This window comes from Lottia gigantea (genome assembly GCF_000327385.1).
Source record: "Lottia gigantea unplaced genomic scaffold LOTGIsca_131, whole genome shotgun sequence".
Taxonomy (NCBI): domain Eukaryota; kingdom Metazoa; phylum Mollusca; class Gastropoda; family Lottiidae; genus Lottia; species Lottia gigantea.
In genome coordinates, this window is record NW_008707443.1 from 215,966 (window position 1) to 243,395 (window position 27,430).

Here is a 27,430-nt window from a genome sequence, read left to right on the forward strand (position 1 = left end):
GAGTGTGCGAATAAACTTTTTCTATATTTTCTTTTTCGGTATGTTTCGCAACCATTCTAGTAGTTTCATACCATTCTTCTTCCACCATTTCTTTATCGTAATGATATAAATAATACCAACCCTTTAAAGATAAAGATGGAGCCGTTAGATTATTGGACATATTCTGGTTTACAACTTCTTTCGTGACTTGGTTGTATTTTATCAAACAAGCTCCCAAACAGAGAGTGTCTCTCTTGGCGTAAGGTTCCCATTCGTGTCTCAATTCCTCCCAGTTGTCTTGCGTGTATTTAGCGATATCTACGTCTGCAATCTTTCTCAAATTCGCGGGAAGATTGGAAGAATTTCCCCATGCATGGATTAGATAAAGGAAAAGATAGAATTCCTCTGGGTGTTTTTAAAGGGCAATGCGTTAGTTTTTTTGCATTTTTAAGCACGATTCGGTTGTCGAATCCACTACCGTTATGAGAAATTAATATTAATCTCTTTCTATCATATTGACCTAAATATTTCAACATTTGATCTATACAATCTGTACCTACAAATAGTTCTACTACATTCATTAGTTTATCATGAAATTCTTCTGGAACATTATCAGTAGGATTTATATTTGGAAAGATATTTTTTATCGTTTCTAACTTTTTTCTTAGTTTTTCTAAATTAATTTAGGTGCAGGCATAAGGAATTGCTCTTCGAGTGTCTTTTTCTGAATACGTTTCGCAATCCCAAGCGAATAACGCATCATCAATCATACTCGAAATCACGTTTAGTTGAGGGGTGAAACCTGTGTTACTGCGTTATCGTCTCTACACGTTTCCACACCTGTTCGTAATTGTCTTCTATTTCTTGAATTCCCAAACTTTTTTGGTTTCTTCTAATCAGACAGAAATGCGAGTTGTGTAAGTAAAAAACCCAATCTAATTCATCGTGAACGTCTCTGGGATGAAAATGTCTGTTTTTGGGATTATAAATTTGAAACGAAGTGTTAAATTTCTTGTTGAGTTCCTTCATTCTAGCACAAGTCATCACTCCTTTTCTATTTGCTTTTGAAAACCCGTTGATGTATTCTTGAGATTTACACGTTAAATCTTTGTTCAAAACACGATTGACGCATTTGATAAAACAGTGACCATCTGTAGGTATGTAACAATTTTCGCCTTCGTGTTCATTTATCTTTTTAAGTAGATCAGTTCCTCCTCTACCAACTCTCGATCTTTTTATTTCTTGGAAATTGTCTTTCATTAAAATTATTTTTCCTGTAAAATACCAATCGGAAGCATCAGATTTTTTGTCCATATTTGAAAAGATATTGTGAAAAGTTTTGGCATTGAAACCGAGGAGTGACATGTATTGTCTGTGATTCCCTTCCTCGACTATCTCTCCATCTATTTTAATTTATCCTTTGAATGTTTTAAATTTTTCAGAGATAGCCTTGATAACATCGGAAAATAGGGTGTTTTCTATCAATGTTTCATCATGTTCGATTTTATTCATATTTTTTTAAGTATATATTTTTGATTATTTCTTTATTTTGACCGCTGATATTTCTATTGGAATTTGTCCAAAATTTCATTGAATTCTTTTAATTCTTCAACTGTCATGTTCTTGTCTTCTCTCGATCTTTCGAAAAAGATGTACAATTGATTAAGATACATATTCAAGATATCCGTTTTCTTTTTATAATGAGCTTTCTTTTTGCTCGTGAAACCTAAAGTGATGAGGCCGCAAGAGGTCGTTTGAACGGCTGTTAATGCAGCCAATACGGTTGGGACGATGACCGGAAGCATTAATCCACCAGTCACGGCCGTTGCCACCGTTACTCCTACCGTTAGAACTGTGCTCGCTGTTTTGAAAAAAGAATCGATTCTACTCCATGTTTTCCTGCATGTATTGCACTGTCTCAACTTCTTGTTTGTCTATCATGTATTGTTGTCTGCTTTCGAGTTCCATTTTTTAAGTCGTTAAATTAAGTGAATTTCCGATAAATAGAACCACGGAATATCGTATAGAACGTTGTTGTTTGGCCTAGAATTATTTTATTCGTGGGTATTAAAAATAAAAACATTTACGCGTACTAGCGACATTTCTTTTTTCGTATGGTACTCTTTAAGATGATAGGAATATTTTATTTTTTCTTTAATAAAACGATAAATGCACTATAAACTCTCTTTCTTGTTGACTTTTATGAACATCGATCGAGGTGTATTTTTCACCTAAAGCGAAATACAGTTTTACGTATTCAAAGTCTGTTGTTCGTAAAAACTCGTGACTGGTCGATTCTATTTTTCCGTGTATGTGTAAGCGTCGTGGAATTTTGACAATGTTGGTTGATGGTGGATTTTCCGTCTCCAATATCATATCTAAATCTTTGATTTGAAATCTATTCATATAATCATTTTCTACTTCCATTTTAAAGGTGTCTACATATTTACCATTTTTCGTTTCAATTTCCTGATCCCTTTTATCAATCAAACGTTTATTCTCTTCCAAATTACCATCATTGAATAATGAAATATGTTTGACGGCCTTACCGGTTTGTTTGAAGACTACTTTATTGACTTTAACCTTCATGGGAAACTCTATTTGAATCAGACAATTACCTCGAAAAGAAAACTCTTGCGTTTCGCCGATATCGAATACGTTTTTAGGTTCTCCGTATGCGAGAGTACCTACTTTTATTTCTGCTTTGAATCCGTATTTGTTTGATTTATAAATTTGGTCTTTTTCATCGAAGACAGTGTCACTTTCGAATGGAAGATTGAAATAATACGATTTGTCCGTGACAATAGCTTCTAATTTGCTCAACTTTTTCTCTTGTCTCAAAAAATCGTCATGAATTCTAGATACCAAAAGATTGACCTGTTCTTTAATATAATTTTTCATATCATCTCGAAATTTATTTGGAAGAAAGTTTTTAATCACACCCACTTCTTTTTCTAATTCGTCCGTGATTTTAGTATCCAAAGCAGTCAATTGTCGTTTCAACGTATCTTTGTCAATGGGAAGTGTGTTAATTATATCTTGAACATCTGATTTTTGCTTCGCGATCTTTTCATTCAATTTGGATACTGAATTTTGTAACTCGGTTTTTTCCGCGGTCTTGTCTAATTCTGCTAGCAATTCGCCAAGTTTTCTTTCCAAAGCGGTTAGTTTTCGTTTCAATCTATCCTCGTTTACATTTGGGTTGTCTATTAAACGTTGGGCGTCTATTTTTACCTTCGTAATCTTATTGTCTAATTTAGATATTAAATTTTGCAACTGACTTGTTTTATCCACTTGAATAAGACGTTTCAAACTCGTTTACTCTTGTTGTAGTTTGGGTTCGTCCACAAGATTTTTAATATTTCGTCTGAGGTATCTTTTCATGTCAGTTATTCTATTTTCAACATGATCCTTATCTATTTGAATTGCGTTTATTTGATCCAGTAAATATTTCTTGTTCACGGCATCGTTATCATTTCCTGGAAACTTTAAATTAGTTATTTTGAAATTGTTCATATCGATATCCCCTTGTAAGGTATCTCCGATTTGATCCACGAAAAAAGGTTTCTCTTTGTTTATAAACGCTGTCATGGGATATTTAGATTCTAGAGGTAAAGACCCTAATCCAAACTTGTTTGCCATTTTTATTGAGTTAAATTTATTATAATTTCTTCAAACTTTTCTCCCAAACTCAACCGATATAAAACCCAAAGCGACAGCTGTCCACACGGCTTTTGTCCTGGCATTTGAATTTGAAACGTAGAACATTTGATTGGCTTGATGGTCAATTTCGTTATCTCTTCTATTGGTTCTAGACCGAAAGAAGAAATAAAAGTTATTCGAAGAATCTTTGTGTAAAGCAGAGTGATGAACTCCATTTTGATCCGAAGTATGAATGTTTGTGATGGCGTAAAATTTACCTTTTTTGTATTTCAGTTCATCAATTTCATCTCGCATGCAATAATAAACGGTGATACGTTCAATTCCTTGGCCCATTTCACAAGTTGAAAATTTGTGGTCGTGTCTTTTCCGTATTTATTGAGAAATGCATTCATTTTTTAAGTTGATTTTTTTTAGGTGTTTTTCGAAGCAGGCGGTAAGTATTGCTGAAGACCCAATTGACGAAATATATATGTAGTTCGTGTTTGAAAAAACTTGTATAACATTCTGATAAAACACATTCAATAATATTTTGAAGATAAATTTACATTTAAATTTAAAAAATCTTAATTTAAGAGAGCGTAAATGCTTGTCGACATCTAAATTTCTTAACCTTTCATCTAAATCTTCATTTTCGAGATTCATTTTTAAAAGTCAGTTTTTTGAAGTTCATTTTGATAAAACCTTCCTATGATTTGTTCTTTGTCTTAGTCGATCAATTCATACGTGGGAGGTGATGTGTTGTTTACTTTATCAACGATGAATATCTCGTTAGTCCAATAGCCGACGTAACCTTTCTGAAACAATGATTTATATTTAAAAATACGAACTCGATCTCCAACTTTGAATTTGGGTTTAATATTCAAATTGCTAATCTCGTTTTCAAAGTTGTTTCGAGTGTTGACGGACTTTATGATATTCGGGTTATTAGAGGCTTGCGTTGGCGTCACACCAATAGACGAATGTATTTTGTTATTGTATTCGTTTCCTTTATCAACCCACAACTTTGTATTCGCTTCCTTTATCAACCCACAACTTTAGGGGTCGTCTGTCGGATTGTTTCATTATGGTTTCGAATGCTTGTTTGACAGTCAGACCCGATTTGTTTTTCAAGGGAAAGACCCAAGCGTATCTCGTGTATATGTCGATCACCGTCAAACAATACTTGTACCCTCTCTCGACTGGCATGTTGATTAAATCGGCTGACCAAATTTCATCTTTATCAAAAACTTTGACTTTGAGGTAATGTTTGTTTTTTCGAAATTCTTTGTGAATCTCGTCTGCTATGCCCATACCCAATTTCAATTTTGCCTTCAAGAGTTTTATGATAAGAGCCCTCTGTAATTTCTCTTTGAAAGTGGGATTGGGAATATTTTCAAGTTCGTCTATCATTTGTTTGTCTGCTTGGTGTCTGAATGTTATGTCTTTGTTTCTGTACAGTAAGTCGTGTTTGAGCGCTGCTGCGTCAACTCTATTAACGGGTTCTTCCCCTGGTTTGGGATTATCATTTTCGTCTAAACGCAGATCTAACCTAGTGCCTGGACCTGTATAATTGTGCCCTGGGAGATGTTTTTCTCTGGGATATTTTGTTCATGGGAATCCAGGAAGAGAACCCAATGACTTTTGAATGTCTCCCGCACCGAAATACGTTTTAGGAGGATGGACATTTATTAAAGACATATTTGTTCAATAATGAAATAAACACCATATATTTTTAATACGAAAGATTTAATACAAGGAGAAAACTATTCAAGCGATAGAAATGAATCATTAGATCTTTTCACTGCATCTACTCCTGAGGAAATTTGTTGTTTGAGACAAAATTGGCCACTTTGGGGATGAGAGATGTTAGCGCAGAGAAGAAACCGTCTCCTTCGAATTTTTTTTGTTCGTGTTTTAAAATTAAAGACATTTTTTTTTTTTTTTAATGCGGTTATTTTATACTGTATTATTATAGTGATTCTTGTCTGTGGTTTGGGTAATTTATATGGAGTTTGTTATAATATATTTTTAGCAGTTTGAGGAGTCTGTTTTGATACATTTTAATAGTTTGGGGAAGCCTGTTATAATATATTGTAACAGTTGTGTCTTTTCGGATATGACGCATTGAAAAAGCTGCGCATGCGCAGAAGTGAAATGCGTCATATCCTAAAAGACATATACCTACCATCTCAAAAACCAGATCAAACTGGATGCGCAATATCTGAAAAGACATATACTACTGACAGATCTGATTATCTACGTGTGTTCCTTTTGTCACTTGAATAACTTAGAGGGTTATCGTGATGCGGTATAAATTATTTGTTTTATTTTTACAAATCGAGAATATTGAGCTGACAATTCTGGAGTGTAATTATATAACTGATTTATTTATCAGATACCCGAAAGTTTTAATTTCTTGTTCAAAAATTGTAGGCTTAAAAGCACTAGGGGCAGAAGCTAACCGGCCAGAAATTTCAAAGGTTTGAAATCCATCGCATACGGTCTCGTTGCCACGCTCGGAGTTGTTCACAGTTCTAGTTAAATTTAATATAGAATTCTTTCCTCGATTTTTTTGACTATCAATTTACTCTTTGTTCTCAGACCTAGGCCTGTTAAACCTCGACAAACATGTTATCTAACCTGTAAGGCTTAGATGCATTTCAAGAAATATCTCTATGGTCTCTATTACATCTAATAACCAGTATTGACTAGTGTTGACTATAGTTAAGGGCGGGAACTTAAAAAGTCTTTGCTTAAATCGCACAAAAATTTAATCATCGGTTCTTTGGAGAGTTAAATGGCCACAAATACAATCGGGGTTTGGTAATATCAGAGCATGTTTTTTTTTACCTCCAAACAGGTGGAAAACATCGAGTTTGAAAAGTGCTCAGGAGTGCAAACCATGCACAGGATGAACTTGAAAGTTGAAATCAAATACTTCAAATGGCTATAACTTTTCCTATTTAAAGAGAGGTATAACTTTTATTGGCATCAGATGGTCATAGTTTTAATTAATATTTTCTTATCCCCCTTATATCAACAATTACAAGGACAGCTTATCTCAAATACTGTCAGATACCACCAGATATTGTCAAAATCTTAATCTGCAACCATATTAAATGAAAGAAGAGCAGTTTTAGTATCAATGTAGTTTTTGATGTCAGTATGAAAACATTGTTTTGTGTTGTTATTTTGGTGTTGATAGCTGTAATTACCTCTCAAATATATAGTAGTAAGTATAAACCTCAGCTTCAGAAGGTCTTGGTTTATTAGGGTGATTGAAAGTTGCTATTCTGAAATGAAAATTTTACGTGCTACTTTTATGCACCATACTATTCAACTGAAGGCTAAAGGTTATAGTTTTGCGTACAACTTTTGAGTTGACCTCATTCACAGTGCCGTGGGCTTTTGTTATGTTCTAACGAAATGTTAAAGTTTGAAATATGCTGTGACTTTGATATATTAAGTGGCATCACTGGAGTATTAAAATTCATTTCTGCACTTTCCATGCATGGTCAGACGAGATTCTTCTTTAGATGGTGTTCTGTGAAAAAAAAAAATTCAATTGGCACTACAAGTCAGATGTTTAACAATGGATACCGTAGAATTCATCTTAATAAAGAAGTATTTCATTGCACAGAGCACTTGATTGACTGATTATTAAATGACCCAGAGCAGAAGATGCATAACAATTTCGTAAGATCATGGCAAGTCGAGACTCCAAAAGAAAAAATCCCGTTTGTAATCAATTCCGGATTTATTTCTTCGACTTTTATACGGGTGTTGCAAGAAGTACGGAACATTACACCGAATAATCCAAGGTGGAAGTTTACTGCAGCAATGGTCAAAAAATGATATTAATTTTGAAGTAAAGTATATTTTGTAATTATCTCATTTCTCCTTGTGATTTATTTCCGTTTTTCAGAAAGAGATGGTTGTCGAGCCACAGCTCTACTTCTGTGTAATAATGGTAAGTTATCAGTACCAGTGTTTTATTTCATTGACAATCAGCGATTGAGAACCAGATGTCGAATTTCTATTCTGAAAAGGTGAATGGCTAAAATTTATCTGAGACGGTCGTATCCATATCAAAAAACAAAATTACATTATATTTTAGGCAATTCAGGTATGAATAATGGTGGAATGTATCCTGGTATGAATAATGGTGGAATGTATCCTGGTATGAATAATGGTGGAATGTATCCAGGTATGAATAATGGTGGAATGTATCCAGGAGGCAATTACCCCGGTATGGGAATTGGTGGTGGAAGAGATTTTCTAGCGTGCTGTTTGGCTATGTGCGGTGATGACTGTATTGACTAAAGCATGCAATATGCAATTGACTGGTTCCTTTTAAACTATTTTATTCTGGAAAGAACTTCTGAAATAAAATGTACTAACTTATCTTGATTAATCAAATTTAGACAAGACTTGAACCAGCAAAGTTGAAATGTTTTCGATGAATACTGAGTAAGGTCGATATATATACTAGTCATCCAACTTCCTTGGGTCCTGACCACATATTCTCGAAACGATCTTAGCGCTAGGATGTTCTAGAATCAATGTTAGTAGATAAGAACCTAGGACATCCCAACGCTAACATCGTTTCGAGAATACGTGGCCTGTTTTCCAACGTTGAGAGTATCAGTGACTTTTCAAAACTTTTACCTTCTTGACTGTGCCACCAATGGTGGTGAGTCAATGAGTGGGATAATAGGGGAAAGGATAAACGACTTCTAAAGACTAGAGGCACATTTCTCTAAAATTTGGTTTATAGTTTTCATAAATTTGAGCCAAACAATTGTCGGAACTACAAAATTAAACCAGATTCCCCGTTTGACAAAGGAGTTGCAAAACCAGAAGAAGGGAAAAGCATACCACTCGACTGTATTGTGGTAGGCCTACTGTGTAGAGCACGGGGATATCACATTGTATTGAATTACTTTTCAGACAATTGTAAATTAGTGTTGAGCATTACCGTAACTTTCAGTTTGTTAGTATCACGTGACTCTGAGACCTTTAAAGTTTTGGCTTCTCACGCAGTTTTAAATGGCCTATGCAAGATCACTTTCGTTAAAAGAAACTTAGATGAAACCGGAGACGTAACATAAATGGTGTAGGGATATAATGATGATATCACTGACCTACAAAAATATTTATCTTTCCAAATATATCTTGGTTTTGCAGATCGGAGGTATCTAAATAGGTTTATAAAAACCCCACCTGTGGAGATCCGGAAAATCTCTGTTTAATGGCGCTTAGTTTTTCTCTCCCTACACCAGTTGACATCTGTCCAAATAGCTATCAGAGGCTGGAATAAGTGAACAAATGATCCATTAAATTGATGCTAAAAGTGACATTTTTAATGGCTGATGCTGATATACAATCCAATTCCAGAACTGGGTAACACCAGATTTGCAGTACGTTATGCCTAGGATAAAGAGCAGATTTTTTTTACAAATCAGTTACAAACAAGAAGTTTGGTTTCCATTTTGAAAAGTTCTACAGGTTTTTAGAAATAAAGATCATAAAGTGACAATATCCTTTTTTATTAAGATTCTTAAAGATCAGACTATAAGGCATATACTAGAACAAAACAGAAATTAAATATAAACAAACACTAATAATATTTTGTTATAGCTAAAGTACTTGATGACAATATGTAACAAAACAGTCAATAATAACAAAACAATAAGGAAAAATAAAAATACTCTGTGTCGAAAATGACAAAACTAACAAAAAAAACTCAAAAAAACAATTGGATTTCAATGCTCATTCCCAACCTACTCTTTCACCTAATGATAAATATTCAAGATCGATGCTTTGCTTTCCACTATTTGCAGGACTTTGCAGGATATTGTCATTCAGAAATTAAACCCTTCTTCTTATTGGTTAATAATTTCATTATAATAAATTATGAGCCACTGGATACAAATGATGTAAGATCATAGATGGAGGGTGTAGTAGCCTACAGATAAAGTACAAAAAATAACAAATAATTGCATTTTAATCACATTTCTCAGATATAAATTCCAATCAAAGAAAACACAAACACCACATTTACACTCTTAATGAAATAAAAAAAAAACTTAATATAATTTAAAATAATCAAAAAAAAAATACAAAAGAGAAAAAAATAATAAAATTATGTAAGACTCCTGGCCTCATGATGAAGATATTAGAAAATCAACTTTATCTTTTACCATTTTATCGTTACACCAAAACAAATTATTTACAGGAACAGATTTGCCAATTTTAGGTGTTGATTTCACTCCATCGTTAGGATGGGGTTTGTGGGGGCTGGGCCCCAAGAAGTGAGAATTAAGCCGCAGTAAAACCTTCTTCAGGTCAGCAGAGATTGATTCATTAACAGTATAAAATCATTATTACAAAATCAAAAAGATATAGATTTTGACATGTTTTTGGCACCTCAAAATTGTCAAAAATTAGGTCTGTGGACCTTTAATTTTTCAAAATTTCTGTGTACTAAATCTGAACCCCAGCACCAATTTATTCCTGGCGACAGAGCTGGTTTATTTGAGTCTTTAATTTTTTAAAAACATCTCAAGAAGTACTAAAAATATACGAAAATCTCTTATTTCCTTAAAAATAACCTAAAACTAAGAATTTCACTTTCTATTTCTAAATAGTTACAAATCGTCTTTTTAACTTTCAAATAAGGATAATTCTGGACACACATTTGATTATTACTTATTAGTTTAGCTTAACTTACTTTAAAAAATTTGTACAATTAGTGAAAGGGTTGTGAGACATGTCCTTTTAATAAATATCTACCGGTATATTATACATTTACTTCAATTAATGATACATTTACTTCAATTAATGATACATTTACTTCAATTAATGATACATTTACTTCAATTAATGAGACGAAAATGTCCACAAAGTCATTCATGTCTGATCTATTACTTCTAGTACATCTTTTTTTTTTACACAACATTTCAATATAGATTGATATAAATAATATATATCAAATGATTTAAATATACACGACAAATCTACAATTTCCTTGACGTTCAATTTCTTGGTATTTAACACACACAAAAAAAGATCAGATTAAAGTTTTTGATTTATCTGAATTTGTCAGTCATGTTTAATAAGAACTCCAAAATGAGTGACTGCAATTTAGATCTTTAGATCATTTCCTATGCAAATGTGCTATATTGGTTGCCTTTTTCCATCTATTTTTGATAAAAAATTTGAGGTCAATTCCGTGAAGATATTCAAGTTTGGTATTATTTTGAATCTTAATTAGTGTAGTTTTGTATTCTGCAATAAAAAACACACTTGAAAAAAATTTGCCATGGTATAATAAAAATATTAATCAAACAATATTAAATTTTTATAAAAGCCTGCAACATTTCAGCACAGCCTTTAAATCAGATTTAAAGAATTAGAAATGGATCTGAAAGTGATTTGAAGGCTTTTCTGAAATATAAGGCCAAGTACTTTATAAATTTCCAAGAAGTCTATATTCAAAATCATAAAATAATACTGCTTATTTTCAAATTAGGAAAGTAATTATTATTATCTAAGCTCATTTTACCAACATATAGAATTATTGTTCCAGGTCCATCATCAACATGGATTGGCAGCTTTAAAATAGTGCAATTGGTTAATGAGAATAAACATAACAAAAGCACCAATAGCAGATCCCAGTTGTGTAAAAACACCACACCATAACAATGCTTTTCGACCATCATTTCTATAGAGTGTTGCCACAGATACCTTGGTAAAGGTCAATACAAATGCCTGAAGAATCCAAACACAAATCTGAAAAAATATAAAGATAAATAATTTGGCAGGTATAATGTGAGGAGAGGGATTTTTTCTTGTATAACCAAGCACTTAGCATTTCATTCTTGTTGTTTACCAGGTTTTATACTTGGGTGATTACAAACACTCACATCAAACTCCATCAACAGTTGTGTCTTCTAAACTGTTTATGAGTTTAAAAATTTCCATGTGGGTGTATAAAAATGTAACGCACAAAACAGTCACAATCCAGTGTATTTCAAAACCCTAATCTTCATTAAAATATCAATTTGGTCATAGGACTGATCATTAAAGGTGTAACAATAGATACAATTAAATGAAGTACCTATATAGAATACTTACGATTATTGGTGAGCCAGCTGGTTCATTAATTAATAAAGGTGATGGACTCATCACTGCCATTGCCATGGCATAGCCAGCAAATCCTGTTCCTACCATTGTTAATATCAATAATTTAACCATACTTTTTATTTGCACAAAAAATAAACCAAAACAAGCTATCGGGGCAGCCATACTGCTTAGTTTCACAGCCAAATGATATGATGTATTTCCATATGGTAAACAGGAATATGATTGCACAGAAGGAAGGACACCATTAGTTAATGCATTGATCCATATAGTTAAAAGAGCTAAAACGAAATATTTCATCGTACACAGTTTTATTGATGATGGTGATTTTTCTACCACAACAGGAGAATCTTGAATCAGTGTTTTTCTCTTTGGTTGAAGCAATTTGGAATTGGAATCGCCTTCATCTGCAGCGTTGATAAAAGCACCCTGAGTATTGCTGTCAGTCAGTTCATAAGAATTGGCAGAATCTAATGAAAATCCAACAGTGTAGTCTTCATTTAAATCAGACGAGGTTCCAATACTGTCGGTTTCAGAGAGAAACTCTTTTTTACAATAAGGTAAAAAATTGAGTAAGGTAAAGGCCAGACAACTCAGTAACAGCATTCCAAAGAGAAAGAAAAAGAAGATTTCTATAGAAAATTTAGGTTGATGATATTTTTGAATTGATGTATATTGGATAATGGTATCGAATGTTTCATTAACACCTGAATTTAAAGTTACATTGGTCCAAGTTGTTTGGTTGACACAGTAAATTTGTCCAGCACCTTGTCCCAAGGCCACTAAACTTGGTAACAGTCCACTTAAAGATTCTCCTATAAATAATGCTGTCATATATTGAGGTTTTAGTAATGCCATATAGGTATAGAAGGCCACAGATGTGGTACAGTCCACCAGTGCCAAAAAGAACTGTAAAATCAACAAAGCCACACTGTGTGCTGCACCACCAATATCAATCACTGTGTCCCAGAAAAAAGCCAGCAGAAGACAGGCAATGGCTCCAACCAATATTATCACATATATAACTGGAATTTCTCTCACTTTTTGTGGCCAAATATAATTTGATATAGTAAATATCAAAGGTCCAATATTAGCTATTTGGATAATGATAGACATGTAAGATGGCAGATTCCATTTTTCTGGTAAATTCTGTACAAGGATGGGTAACTCTACCCATAAACCATTGATGTCTATCCATGATGATATAGCAAATATAACCACCAAAGTAAACACAAAATAGTTGATATTCATGTTCTTTTTACATGGACCACACTTCATTTTGCTTTACACTGTGTTGGACTTCAAACTGAAAAGAACAATAATCAAAAACACAAATTATAAAAAATGCTATATGTTTATCTAAAGAGATAAAGTCAAAAAGTATACAATATTACTTTTTATTTCTACAAAAAAATTATCAGATAAAGTCATGTGTGTATTTAAGACATCTTGACCTCATTCAAACAGCTACTGATATCTGAAATTCAGCCGACACAGGAAATATTGAAATGCAATATGTGTATAAATAAACCAAGCACTAACGATTCGAACCGCAAAATGAAATCCAGAATCCAAAACAACATAATATAATACCATATAAGACACCTTATTCTAAGATCATCTGTACATCAGGTAGTTGACAAGATGAGTATAAATGACATATATGAATATTATTGTAGTCGATATTAAAACTCATCAAATCAATTGTCAGTCTGTTAATTAATGGTGTCATGGATCAAATTCAGCCAATAGTAATTAAATAAAATATCATTGATTATTAAAACAACCATATAATAGAACTTAAAATATACATACCAGTATTTTATTGACATGTATTGAAATATCATTTAAAGGGATTGTAAAGTGGTTTTCTAAAATTTGTATGTTTATCGGGATAGCATCAATTTTGCACCATTCCAATTTACAGTCAGATGTCTGTATCTTCTTGCAATTCCACTAAAACTGAGCAGCGTTTTATGGCGTCACCAATGCAAAGGGTCTTACATGATATAAGCATATTTTGTGATTACTGACGTCATGAAACACTTAGTTTAAATGGAATTGCAAGACATCTAGTTGAAAATAGGAATAGTGCAAATTGTCCCTGATACACATAATAAAATTAAGAAAAACTCTTTACAATCGAGTTCATTAGAAATATTAAAATAAAAATATAAACTTACAGTTTCTAACAAATATACCTATATTTTAATGATAAAAATTGCCATTTATATTCAAAAATAAACTATTAAAACATATTATTCCTTTTTCACTTTAAGTTTTAACAACTAATTTTCATGACTGCTGTTCCTCTAATTTCAGTAAATTTTGAACAGATTATAATACTATTTAATACCAAATGGCATGTGCTAAGAAGATAAGTTATTCTGGTGTATCAGGAACCTCAGATTTCAACAGAAAATGGGAATGGTGCATACAGATATTCTAAAAATACCATATTTTAATTTTGATCTAAAGGTACTAACACATTAAAATTCTCACCTACTTTTCAATCCTTTCAACACATCAACTAAATTATTTGTTAAAGCATAAACTTATATAACTGATGAACAGGTCAAATTACAATTAAAACAATAACTAGAACTGTAAACAGCTCTAAACGTGGCTCTACAGATCTTGGCTCATGACTCAAGGACCTTTAGAAGCATCAGATTCTTAACAAAGCAGATCAATATTGATTAAATCCCTGCTTTATTTAAACATTTCAGTTTTTGGTTGTCTGTAACACCATGATTTAACACTTGACAACAAATGCCAGTATACCTATGGATAGCTGACATTCAACTTTGAAAATTTCAAGCTAATTAAAGGTCAAAAGATGTACACTATCAAATATTGATAAAATTAAACAAGAAAAACCAGAAAAAACAAAAGCGATATTGAAATTTAAAACTTAATTCAAAACACAAACTTAGTCAAAATGTTGTAAATCTTAAGTTCTAAAAAAATTTGGTTGACATTTTTTTTTCATCACTTCTATGCTTTTTGCTTAAAAATAAGAAGAAAATCCAAACTAAATTGGTCATCAAGTTTGTTTGCTATTCAGACTCCCAAAACCTAATTCTTCACCTGTTTCATACCAGTAGATCCAATTTTGCGAAAATATCTCTATTCTATATTCAATTAACAAAAGACCATATCTAAATAGCTAGAAATATTATAAATTAGTACAAGCACAAGCTGATAAAGAAAAATGTCAAAGAAATCAAGGACTGGCAAATTCAACACCAATGCAATTAACATTTATTCATATCAAAAGCTGCACAATTAAACAGATATCAAATCTATGTGTTAAAAAGACAAAAAAGATAAAGTGTTTTTTTTTTAAATATGATGACATATATAATTGAGACTTTTACCTACAGTTGACACAAATATATCAATCATTACATCTCTTTATTACATGCCTGTATATATTAATGCTTTGCCTCTATGGTACTTCCATTAGTAATATTTTGTACACTATTTTGTACGACCAGTGGAATCTTGTCGAAACGTCAAGTTTAAGAAATAAAGTGATTGTTATCCATAAAGACTTATATTAAAAGACTCATTTGACTGCCTTAGAATCAATTTTGTACACATATTTCTGAATTCTTTTCATTTTTATGAAGTATGTTCACATCTGAGAATCGATTTTATCAATGTCAATTTTCATTTTTCATTTTTCTATTGTGTTCATAGACAAAGTTTGACCACCTATAACAAAAACTCAAAAGCTATTCTTTGAAAAAATTGTCAAAATCAAACTTGTCCCAGATCTTATCAATCCTTAAAAAAATACTTTCAATGTAAGTTTTGCCTTCTAAAAATCTAAACAACACTATATTTTGATCTTACTCTTTAATTAATACCATTAAATTAAGTTAATTTATCAAACCTTAATAATAAGTCAACAAACCTGTTAACCAGCAAACTTTACAAAATATTTGTTAACATTAGTAATCATTTCAAGATTTAACCAAAAGGTTAAAGAATCAATTGGTTTTGACAAAGTATGATCTAAACTTTAGCCACAGATGAAATAATACTACAATAATTTTGTCTTATTTCAATTCCTACAAAGATAAATTGATGAATTGTGATTCTGTATATATTGTCGTAGGACTGTAGATATTTTCAACAAATTATTTAGAACATTATACAAAAAGTAAAAAGAAATAACAGCTTATATACAGTCAATGATCAAAGACATAACAATACTGTATAATCTTTAATATCAAGGATTAAAATGTTTTGATAAAAAATATTGCAGTAAGTTTAATATGACATATTACCGAATTGCGTTAAAATAAAAAATAAATTCTTTTATATGCACTTAATGTTTCTTCATACTGTAATAAAATATATTCACAAGCTTTGACCCAAATTTTTTCCGGACATATTGTATTCATTTTGCCAGAAAATATCTATGGAACACAATGAGTGTCAATGCATTTCAACAATAATTTACTCTTAATTTAATTTCTTTTTTTTTTTTTACTCACTAAACAATTGTAAATTATTGATCTTTGATAAAATTTTCATTAGTTATTATAAATTGTTAATAAAAAAAATACTGTACAAAGAAATGATAATCAGTGTCCATACAACATGTTTCTCTTGACTTTGTAAATGTGCGTCAAAACAATGGATCCATTGGCCTAAAAAGCAAATAATAATTTCATTAAATATCTGATGAAATATTTTAAGCTTCAAAAGAAATTTGTTCGTTTGTTTCTTTTTAACGAAGTTCTGTAATGAATCCTTATAGGCTTATGTCCATGAATATAATTATATTGCTATACACTGGGCTTATGGCTACTATCTTTATTATAACAGTGCAGTCACTATCCATATATCTATTATTGATCAAATGATATTCATACTTAAAGGGATTCTGAAAAGGTTTTCTACATTTTTAATTTGTATCTATGATAGCATCAATTTGCACCATTCCAATGTTCAATCAGTCTGTAACTGTGGTCCCTACAATTCCATTAAAACAAAGTGTTTCATGATTTCACTGGTTAAAATTGATGCTATCACTATTAGTTTTTAAAAAACCTTTTTACAACCCCTTTGATCATTTCATTTATTATGATACATGTATGTTCCGTAATGTCACCATATATTGGTGAATAGTCTTATGCATCGTTAGCAGGTTGGTAGGCCTGGCCTTGGTAGTTGAGTTTAGCTGGTTGGTTGGTAGATGACAAGTTAACGTTCGCTTCCAGCGGATGCTGATATCGCAAACTAGGTAGTTGTTGGTAGTCGTAGTAGTTGGTAGTTGGATTGGATCAAATTGGATGATTCGGTGTTGTTGGTTTGGTTGTTGATTCTTCGTTAGAGTTTAGCAAGTATCACATCTATTTATACTTACGTAGGAACCTACTCATTGCGTTACCTGCATTGATGATGACGGACAAGGCACACTCACACGACAGTGTTTCAACAAAAACTGATATTTTCACGGTAATATTGTGAATCCTCAAAATACTTACACTCAACTAGCCCAAGCTGCACCCTTGCTGTGTCATGTACACTTCAAGTATCTTGTCCTTGAAGTTTGAAGGGCGTTCAGACATCATGATGTAAATTGCCGGTAAATTTTGTATTCTGCTCACGTTTGTTTACTATCCATACAGAAAGGGATAATTTTGTTTTTGTCTTAAGTCTTCAAATGCACCCACATTTTGAAACTCTTACTCTTTGTAATCATAGTTTTTGTGTAATGCATGATTATCATATTATCATTATAACCATATAGGCTTAGTATTTAATGATAAGAGCTCCAACTACATATTATGTGCTATCCGAGAATGATCTCTTAAATGTTATTAGAATGTTTACGGTTGTGTTCGTTATACTAAAATACATTTGGGATTTTATAACTTGCCGAAAGAAACTTCCGTATAAAAAAAGGATTCGGATATTTTCTTTTTTGTTTGTGTATGTTTTCTTCACAGTCACTGACACTGCCAAACCCCCACCAGTTTCCCTTAGTGTTATCCAATAACTGAATAGGCCTAAGACACAAAACTAATGAAAAGCACAGTATGGGCTTTATAATTCATTAAGAAGTGGATTCAAGTTCTCATTTAAGGCACCACCATGTTTTGAGCAACCGGAAGTTTACATTTTTAAGATGATTCTAGGATTATGAACAAAGACTTTTGATACAATTTTACTATTTTGCATTCAATAATATGGGCAAAAAGCACAAGAAACATCACAAATTAGAACGGCGATCTGATGATGAACATGAGCCGGGTATACTTTCACATTTCCTTTTCAATTTTTAACCGAAAATGAGCCAAATTTTTGCAGTCCGACAGTGTCAAGATTAGAATACTGTCAAGAAATTTCAATACAGTCAAGTAACCTAATTTCGTGGAAACCTATTATTCGTAGATTTTCGGAAATGATTAATGATTTACATGAGCGACCTTGCGCGACCTCCGCATTAGTTTGTTTTGATAAACATGGGTTTTCTGTACAATATCAGCTAGTAGATTGAATCCAGTAGTTTCAAGCAAGGTAATGTGTAATAATGTATACTTTGACAAATACAAAATGGCGGATTTCACTTATTACCAAACGTCACCATTTTTTATTGGCCGAATTTCCTTATAATCCCAAGCGGTAATCGGAATTCCACGTGTCGTCTGCTAGAATATATGCCAACGAATGAAGTCACGTGATCAACTAGCGGATTCTGTGTCAACAGAAAATTTCTATGGAATACAAAGTGGACCATATTCTTATGTTGTTTCAGTGACTCTTAGCAATAAATCATACTACGTATCTTATTTTGTCAGTCACTATTTTTTTTTTAAAATCATGGTTCTTTGAAGGAATTGTCACTAGTTATAATGAATTGATATTAATTATAAATATTAAGAGAAGTTAATTATACCACCCGGTATCCATACAACATGTTTTTCTAGACTTATTTATAGATCAAACATTGTGCACGAAAGTAGGTGATGCATTCTGCCGACGTTGTCGAGTTGGTTGCTCATGAAATATGGGTCAAAGTGAAGGATTCATTAAGAAAATCAAAATAAACCAATTTTAATTACGTTGTAGAATATCTGAGGAAACATCTAAGACATAAATTTAACTTTGACGAAATTCGGTGTTGAATCCTTATATCCACGAAAATAGGTTACACCACTGTATAATTAACAAAATTAAGATACCGGTACATTATATTCCATGAAAATAAAAAGTAACAAGGAAAGTAGGTTATCATTCAATCTTTGATAATTTATGTTTAGTTGATTTGTGTATTATTGTTTGTTGATCATAATGTAACCTTTCATTTTAAGAACCAGAGCTAGAAAAACCCATCACCAAACCTTTGAAATTAGTTTTAAAAGTTGGTCCACCATCAGACAGTTTATCCGATAACTACAGCTCTCCTGCTCATGATGAAGGAGGTAAAAAACATAAACATAAGAAAAAAAAGAAGAAGAAATCGAGTGAGAAAGAAAAACATAGAAGCGAAGAGGTAATATAATAATGATATCATTATCAGTTTTGAAAGACGCCCACTAAACCTAGTTTCGACGTAAAAGAGTGTACCCTATGAATTTATTTGAGCCTTAACGATCTGAATTGCAAAACGAAACAACATATGTTCAAACATTAGTTACAGCTAATGAACAGGAACAATCATAAGTGAGTAAGTATTTCATAATGAAAAGTGGTACCAGGTATCTAGAAGACTAAGCATAAAGCTTTCATTTAAGATATAGCCACTCTAGTTTTAGTTTAAAGACAGCCCTCTTGAACGTTCATCAAATTAACCTTGTGACCTAACTCCATTACGTCTGTTTCAACCAATTTAATTTCTACCTTTCCAGCTCTGGCATTTTGTGACGCAGTGTTTATCAGGTTAGGTCAAATATTCAATTTGCCGAACATTTAAGAGGCTTGTCTGAAGTGACTATATTAAAAATAAAAGCTAATCAAAAAACTGAACAAAATTTTGGTCTAATTTTGATACGACTGAGTAAGCATATTAAATGTATATTCAATATTTTCAGTGTCACGTCTGCCATATCACAATATTGATTTCTTGCTTAAGAGTGAGCTGTTGTACTTCTTTATGACATATAACATATTACAAAGATATGATTTGATCTTCTATTCTGTTAATTAATGAACAGATATGCTTGGTCATATAAAAGAAATTTTGAAATAGAGAGTAAATTGAAGAAAGGTGAGCTAAAGACTAATTTTGTACTGATGTATTGCAGGGAAGTCGAAAGAGGAAAGCTGAAGTACAGGTAGATGAATATGAAAATGAGGAATCTCCATTAAGTAAAAAACAGGCATTAGACCATGATGATCAAGGCATTACAATTGTAGAAGAACAAACTGTAATTAAAAATCCAGAAAGCAGATTGGTAGAAGTACCACAAAATGTCAATGATGGCGCGGTTTTAAAAGTCTGTTTACAATATCTTCAAAAAACAATACAACTGTAAGTTTTTAATTTAAGGCTGTCTTCATTTTTTGTGTGTATTCATGTTCAATAAAATGATTACATGTTTGTTACATGAAAGCGAATGTTGAGATCTGGTCATGAGTGGAGATTTTTCAACCATGATTGAAATGATTTAAGTTGTTCAAATGAAAGAAATAACTGTATCAATGTATTCAGAAGGCAGTCCATGTTGAATATCTTTGGACAGTTAGAAATGGAATATCAACTAGAAAGTTTAAAAAAAAGAAACAGGCTAATAACACTGTCTGTATCATATTTTCCTTATAACACACTGCAATGGGTTGTCAATCTCCTTAAGCTCATGAAGGTCTAGAATCTCTATGTCAAGTAAACTTATTCTTTCAGTAAAGATACCAATGGATTTTTTGCATTCCCCGTCACTGACGCTATAGCTCCAGGATATTCCAGTATTATACATCATCCAATGGATTTTAGTACAATGCAGATTAAAGTAGAAAGTGAACAATATCATAGTGTAGGAGAATATAAGGTAACATCTTTATTGATTTATCTAGATTATAAACGTTTATAAATCTAATTAATTTTCTTAGTTGAATAAACATTAGAACTTAAACATCCTTTGACGATCATCTTCCCTAGATATGACTATTAGTTACATAGGGAAAATGATAGTCATAGTTTTAAGAGGAATGAGCATTTGAGAATTTAGTGACCTTGTAAAAGTCATCTGTCTATATCATACAGTCAACCTAGCTGTAAAGGGTACAAATTATCTTGAATTGGTTAATGCCATGAGGTTTAGTCCCAGTAAAGTATAGTCACTTTGATGGTACAAACAAAAAATATATTAACTTCCAGATTTGTGGAGTCTGAAAAAATGGATATTGGGGCTTGAACAGCAACAAGACAGTAACAATTTAGTATGTTGATATAAAGTTTTGTAGTATTATATATTATTATGGTGTTTACATTTGTCCATTGCAGAAAGATATGGTATTAATGTGTAATAATGCTATGACTTACAATAGACCAGAGACTATATATTATAAAGAAGCTAAACGCTTGCTATTTATTGGTGTTAAACTACTAAGTAAAGTAAGTAAAATCAGATTATTTCACCATTCTGTTGAAATCATTTACAATAGTCATTGATACCATCATCTGTCACCATTTTCAGCCATGAAATGAATTTGTTACTGATGTTGGGTAAAAATGTTAAAATGTGTTAATTGGCTTTGATATTGCCCAATATGTCAAAATTAACCAAGAAATATGCTTGTAACTGGACTTTTGATCAAGCTGATTTGTCTCATCTTTTTTGTTAGGAAATTGTTTTTTGCTATAAACCAGAACAGCAGGTATAATGTACCTAGATGTACACTTTTCTTAATATTTGATTACTACAGGAGAAGTTATTACATATGAAGAAGAGTATGAGTTTTCTAGCTAATTTGTCATTAGAAGAAATAGGATTAGATGAAATGGATAAATCAGCAGAAGTGGTTAATCAAATCAATGAAGAAGATCAGAGGCAGAAAGAATTACAGAAGAAAAAAGAAATACAAAATAAAAGGTTGGTTAAAATGAGATTTTATATTGTAAACATCTTTTGTATATTGCTATAGCTATAGCTTAAACTAATGACCACATTCTAATTAGCACTGAGATGTATGTGGAATGTATTTTTAAGAAATATACATATTATTATTATTATTATTGTATTGAAATCATTTAATCTATGACATTGGTCTCAATAGCATTATTGGTGTGTAAACGCAACTAATCACGTGATAGATGAAAATTATTTATATTCAGATATTTTTATTAATTCAATTTTCACTGTTTCACAAATCTAAGATTGCGTCAGAGTTGTGCTTTGATGACGTTATAGTGTCATGTGACAACTACAGAATATCCAGATCTATAGAAATTCAAATATCACAATATGAACTAAGAACAATATATCTTGATTATACATTAAATAAATGTAATTGTCTATTGTAATTGCATTCCCAGCTGAAGAGTTTGATTTCAGTTAGCCATATAACTTTTCGCTCTATGTCCATATAGATGATGGAACTTTTTTGATTGTAGTTTAGGAAGATTTGAGGCTGTTCCTGATAATTTATCACCAGAAGAGATTTTAGCTCAAGCTCAAGCTGCTGCTAAAGAAGCTAAAGAAGAATTAACATTACGACAACCAAGAACAGACGTAAGTTATTATCATATCTTAGTAATTGCCTCTTAATACAGTTTGTACAAGTATTTTTTAAATTGATTTTGACAGTTAGTACATGATTTATATTACACTTTGACAGTTTGTACATATAATTTTTTTTTTTACTTAATTTGATAGTTTGTACATGTATTCTTTTTTTTTTTAATAATCTGACAGTTTTAATTGATTTGATATTTGAATTAATTTTGCAGTTTGTATATGTATTTTATTTCATTTTGACAGTTTGTATTCTTGAGGAAAAGAGAAGATGGAAGTACAACATTAAATATTTTAAATCCTCATAATGATGGTAGAGGTAAATTTAAATTTCATACACTCACTTTAGCTCTCTTAAGTTTTAACCATAATAATCTAGCTTTGCATAGTATAAAACTCAATAGGAAAGAAGGAAAATGATTTTTTTTATATTAGGCCTTATGTTTAACCAATTTTCAATCAGATGTCTATGGTTCCTTCAATTCCACTAAAACTGATTTGTAATTTTGTGATTGATCATCAAACACTTAGCTTTTAGAGATTGCAGAAACCACAAATGTCTGATTCAAAATTGGAATGGTAAAAAATATTATCTTTGGTTATTTGATATTTACAGTCAGTGAAACAGAGAAAGTAGTTAATATTGGATCATTGGTGGGTAAATTAACAACTGGTACTGGTTCTTTAAATACATTTAAAGAAGACAAACGCAATAAAATTACTCCAGGTACAACTATGTGTATATGTTTTTTGTAAACAGTAAAATAGATTAACAGGGTTTTAGGAGTTTCAACTGACATCTCAGTTGCTGTTTTGGCTAACGATACACAGAATGCTCATCTGCAGGCACATGATTTTCAATTGAAGGTACTGAAGATCAATGATTTTAGATTTTAGGGTGAACATAAGAAAGGAATTCATGTGCCTAGGAATAACATTCCAGGTGAAATTCTAACTTTACCCTTTTAACACTAATTATTGCTCTACACAGGATACACAGGATGCTCATCTGCAGGCTACATAATTATATGATATATACCTAAGTGGCCTTTACGAAGTGAGACATAACATTAACATTATACGTACTTCACATGTCATATTACTTGGAGTTCAGGGTATATGACTTTTATTTTATTTACACTCAGTGTTTAAAGGGTTAAAATGCTATTCTGGTCTCTTTCAGTTAATTATTTAAACTATGGTCCATTTAGTAGCTATGCTCCAACATATGACTCGTCATTTTCTACCCTTTCTAAAGCTGATAGTGATTTATTATTATCTACTTATGGTGATGAGACTGGTGCTCAATATGCTTCAAGGTAAATAATGTATTGTTTTATTGGTACTTCAAGTGAAAGAGAACATTTAGATTAAATTTTGCTTCAGATTTGATAGTGAAAGATGTGATCAATCAAACACAAGCGCACTTAACCAATCATGAATTGAATCATCAGCCAAGTAAGTCATGATGAATTTGCCATCTGTAGTGGCTCCACATCATGTATATTTCTGCTCACAGTTCTGTGCAAAATGCTAATTGTAAAAAAACTGCGAAATAGCCTACCATAATGTCTGAATTAATATGTACTGTAATAGCATTTGTTGGCAATGTTCATAGAGAAAGTCATGTTGCTTGCTACAATTCATACAGTAGAAACACAAAATTCCTCCTCCAATGCACAATCTTACTTTCCTGTCAGAATTTCTTAAATTATTGCCTGATTGGAATATTACTGGCTTATAGTAGTGATGCCCAAATTGTCAAATCTTATCTAGTCTCTCATAAGTCTTTTTTCATTCATGAAATAACAATTACTGTACTTATCTTTATCTTTGATCATGTAAATCTGACTTATTATAGTGTTATGGATTTTGTTGATACTGCTGGTGATTATGCTGTTAAAATGGTGAATAATTTATTAGACATATTAACAAAATGTGAACACTCTAAAACCCAGAGAACATTAGAAGCTAGAAGAAAAGAAGATGAGAACAAAGAACCTGTAAGTAAACCTGATGATAAACCATGCCCTCTTTTTGAAACTTTATAACTTTTTAATTTTCTAAGAAAGTTTTGATATATGCCCCATTGGCAAGTCGCCAGTCCCTGTCTTAAAATTTTTTATTGACATGAATGATTTTTAATGACATGTTTGTGAGGTGAAGGAAAGATGATAGATTCTAATATTCATAATGTATTTTTGCTAATTATAGGCCTCAAGTGAACAGTCTACTGTAGATACTTCTATAGTTAAAGAAGGTACGTCTTGATTTCAACTCTGATAAAGTTATTGCTTACAACTATTGCTTGAGGCCCAAAAGAATATTTGTATGTTATTTCAATTTCAGATTTTTTGGATTCTGTCACATTTTCACTTCTGACATAAATATATTAAAGCAAGAAATTTCTAAATTGCTACAGTCTTAGTCATTTATTTAAGCAGGTTGTTATTATTTAAAGGGAGTGACTAAACACTTAAATGGGGTCAAAATGTTGCATTTTCCATTGCACAGATAATGCCCAATTTTGGCTGAAAATTCTCTAAATAGTTTCTGAATGCATTTATAATTTTTTCTAGAGTCACCAGTAGATAAAATACAACAACAATTAGATCATACAGCTAGTCTAATAACTTCTTTACATGATAAACAGAAAGAAAGACTATCATCTAAATTACCATCTCATTTAGCTCATATACCTGGTCCTAGTGAGAAGGAGACTGAACTAGGTAAGACATTCATTTACTCAGATTGAAACGTCTACTATGGGTTCTGCATACTTGAAATTTCAACTTTTCTTCCATGGAGATGGTAGCTGATATATCAAAGACTACAATTGATTTGTAATTATCTCCCTTGAACCACAAGAATGAAATAGTAGAAGATTATGTAGCATGAAATGATTTTATTTCAAAACATTAGTCAAGAATGTTATTTTTATACTGAATAGTCCTATACTAGATGAATGTTTCTATTCCTTTTATGGATTGTTGTTTTTCTTTCTTCTAGCTGAAAAAGTTACACAAGAATTGACTGCTCTTGCTAAAGCAGCTGCTCCACAAGACATTGTTAGTATGAATTCAGTGCGGAAAGCTATGGGAATAACATTGAAACCAATTTCATCATCGGGTGATGGCCAGCAATCAAACACACAACCATCATCAGACACCCAGCAACATGCAGACCCCCAACAACCAGCAGACACCCACCAACCAACAGCATATGCCAATTCTACTGCACCAAATGATAATGTCAGTTCTCAACCAATAAAAACAGAAGAAACTGATATGGAAACTACTTTTCAGGAATTGTTGGAATCTAGTGCTTAATTATAAATACCTTCAGAGATTGTAGGTACTTTCTCTACTCAAGAAATTTTCTACTGCATCGAAGGATGTTAAAATTGTGACCTTATGTCTAAAGAGTCCTTAAGTTTCTGTTGAGAAATTGATGTAAAAAGATATCTTATTATTATGTAAGAAGGGTGGGAATAACAAATGAATGGAATGAAACTGTGTTTTATGTCTTAGTTTTCTCAACATGGTTAGGCTAATGAAGATGTCAAAACCATACAGTGTACATAAAGGGAAATGTGTACTGCCATGAAATTCAACATGTTTGTTATTTTAATGTGTATGTGGTCATTTGTTTTTCATTTAACATAATAATCATCATTATCATCATCAAAAAAAAGTAACTTCATAAAGTGTTATATGTATATGATGACACAAGAAAATTACACAGGAAGAAAAAGTTTCTTCTGGAACACTTGATGTCACTCTGTAAATGGTTTGTCATTTTTTTTTGTCCCTTTTAGACGTATATGTATTTGGTATGTCAGAATTTGACAGTATTTTGAATACCGAGGATACTGACTTTTTCCATCTATTATAAATAACAAGTTTAGTTATTTTCATGAAGAAATTTATTTATTCCATGTTATACATGATTCAAACATAACAACAAATAGTATTATATACATATCATTATACAACAAAATATTACTTTTATTGTGTATACTAAAGGTTTTATAGCCTTTTTAATAATTACAGTTTCTAATTCTGCCAATAGCGATGACTGGTCCAAATGTCTGTGGTTCCAGTTATTCCAATAGTAATCTTTAGATTATATGAACAAAATTCCTGGCATATCTAGAAACTATCTGTGTCCCTGATAGTCTCTGAATTCTATGTAGACAACCTATAGGTAATACGTCAAATTTAAAATAATGTTATTCATAAAAGCATACAGAAGACCTTTTAAAAATGTGTCTCAATCATCTGTCATGATAACTGTTTTGTACACATACAATTTTATTATTGGCATTTTACTAAAGGTTTTCAAGAGATACCAAATTAAAAGAGCTGTTGAAATTGAACACAAATAATCACACACATATATTTAAAACACAAGGTGGAGGATCCACTGTAGTTATGTTACAATAACAGTATTGATTAAACAAATTCAACAGTATTATTTGTCAAGCATCTTAAAGGTGATCTGACATTAAGGAGGGAGTTTGCTTCTGAAACAGTACATAACATTGCAAGAACATACAAAATCATTACTAGTAAACATGAGGTCAAATGTTATGTAATGTGGCAAGTAACATTATTTATAATTTTTAACTTATATCATTAAATTCATTTCAAATATATTCCATATTGGTAAAACTTCAAATAGAGAAAGCATGTAAATATCAAGTTGCTGCGATAATATCAATTTCTGATTAACAATCAATAAAGATTTGATTAGTATAAAGCTGATTTATATCTCAATATACAAAATGACATAACATAATTTACATACAATTGTTTCTTAAACACTTATTGCATCCCTTTATTTCACAACCATAAAACAATATATATTTATAAACTTTACAACCAATAGCACTTAATATTCACAACCAACTATAAGAAATATTTGAGGCAGTTTCTATGAAAACAACATTGATATACAGCTAATGATTT

General features: G+C 31.6%; 4 protein-coding genes across 4 annotated transcripts; 2 read left to right on the top strand and 2 right to left on the bottom strand.

Annotated features, from left to right (window-relative positions):
- Positions 1–2,133: 2,133 nt before the first annotated feature.
- LOTGIDRAFT_172320 (hypothetical protein) lies at positions 2,134–3,975 on the bottom strand (the record flags this gene model as incomplete). The annotated part of the gene is made up of 2 exons (XM_009049193.1): positions 2,134–3,272; positions 3,900–3,975. 2 exons carry the CDS (start codon positions 3,973–3,975, stop codon positions 2,134–2,136), a joined length of 1,215 nt encoding a protein of 404 aa, XP_009047441.1.
- Positions 3,976–6,779: 2,804 nt separating this feature from the next.
- On the top strand, positions 6,780–8,009 carry LOTGIDRAFT_238110 (hypothetical protein). Its single transcript, XM_009049194.1, has 3 exons — positions 6,780–6,853; positions 7,547–7,591; positions 7,739–8,009. The coding sequence occupies exons 1-3, from the start codon at positions 6,787–6,789 to the stop codon at positions 7,942–7,944; spliced, it is 318 nt and encodes a 105-aa protein (XP_009047442.1). The 5' UTR covers positions 6,780–6,786; the 3' UTR covers positions 7,945–8,009.
- Positions 8,010–11,220: 3,211 nt separating this feature from the next.
- LOTGIDRAFT_172322 (hypothetical protein) lies at positions 11,221–13,017 on the bottom strand (the record flags this gene model as incomplete). Its single annotated transcript, XM_009049195.1, has 3 exons — positions 11,221–11,415; positions 11,761–12,098; positions 12,291–13,017. The coding sequence occupies 3 exons, from the start codon at positions 13,015–13,017 to the stop codon at positions 11,221–11,223; spliced, it is 1,260 nt and encodes a 419-aa protein (XP_009047443.1).
- A 4,888-nt stretch (positions 13,018–17,905) lies between these two features.
- LOTGIDRAFT_238111 (hypothetical protein) lies at positions 17,906–27,121 on the top strand. The gene is made up of 14 exons (XM_009049196.1): positions 17,906–18,039; positions 19,101–19,282; positions 20,034–20,260; positions 20,630–20,774; positions 21,230–21,340; positions 21,652–21,818; positions 22,340–22,457; positions 22,707–22,779; positions 23,077–23,187; positions 23,644–23,779; positions 24,322–24,463; positions 24,675–24,720; positions 25,040–25,189; positions 25,470–27,121. Exons 1-14 carry the CDS (start codon positions 17,976–17,978, stop codon positions 25,787–25,789), a joined length of 1,992 nt encoding a protein of 663 aa, XP_009047444.1. The 5' UTR covers positions 17,906–17,975; the 3' UTR covers positions 25,790–27,121.
- The last annotated feature ends 309 nt before the right edge of the window (positions 27,122–27,430 follow it).

Coding starts and splice junctions, on each gene's coding strand:
- LOTGIDRAFT_238110 (XM_009049194.1), top strand. CDS start 6,787: ATGAAAACATTGTTTTGTGTTGTTATTTTGGTGTTGATAGCTGTAATT. Junction 6,854..7,546: donor TACCTCTCAAATATATAGTA/GTAAGTATAAAC, acceptor TCCGTTTTTCAG/AAAGAGATGGTTGTCGAGCC. Junction 7,592..7,738: donor TCTACTTCTGTGTAATAATG/GTAAGTTATCAG, acceptor ATTATATTTTAG/GCAATTCAGGTATGAATAAT.
- LOTGIDRAFT_238111 (XM_009049196.1), top strand. CDS start 17,976: ATGGGCAAAAAGCACAAGAAACATCACAAATTAGAACGGCGATCTGAT. Junction 18,040..19,100: donor TGATGATGAACATGAGCCGG/GTATACTTTCAC, acceptor TTTCATTTTAAG/AACCAGAGCTAGAAAAACCC. Junction 22,780..23,076: donor TCCTCATAATGATGGTAGAG/GTAAATTTAAAT, acceptor TGATATTTACAG/TCAGTGAAACAGAGAAAGTA.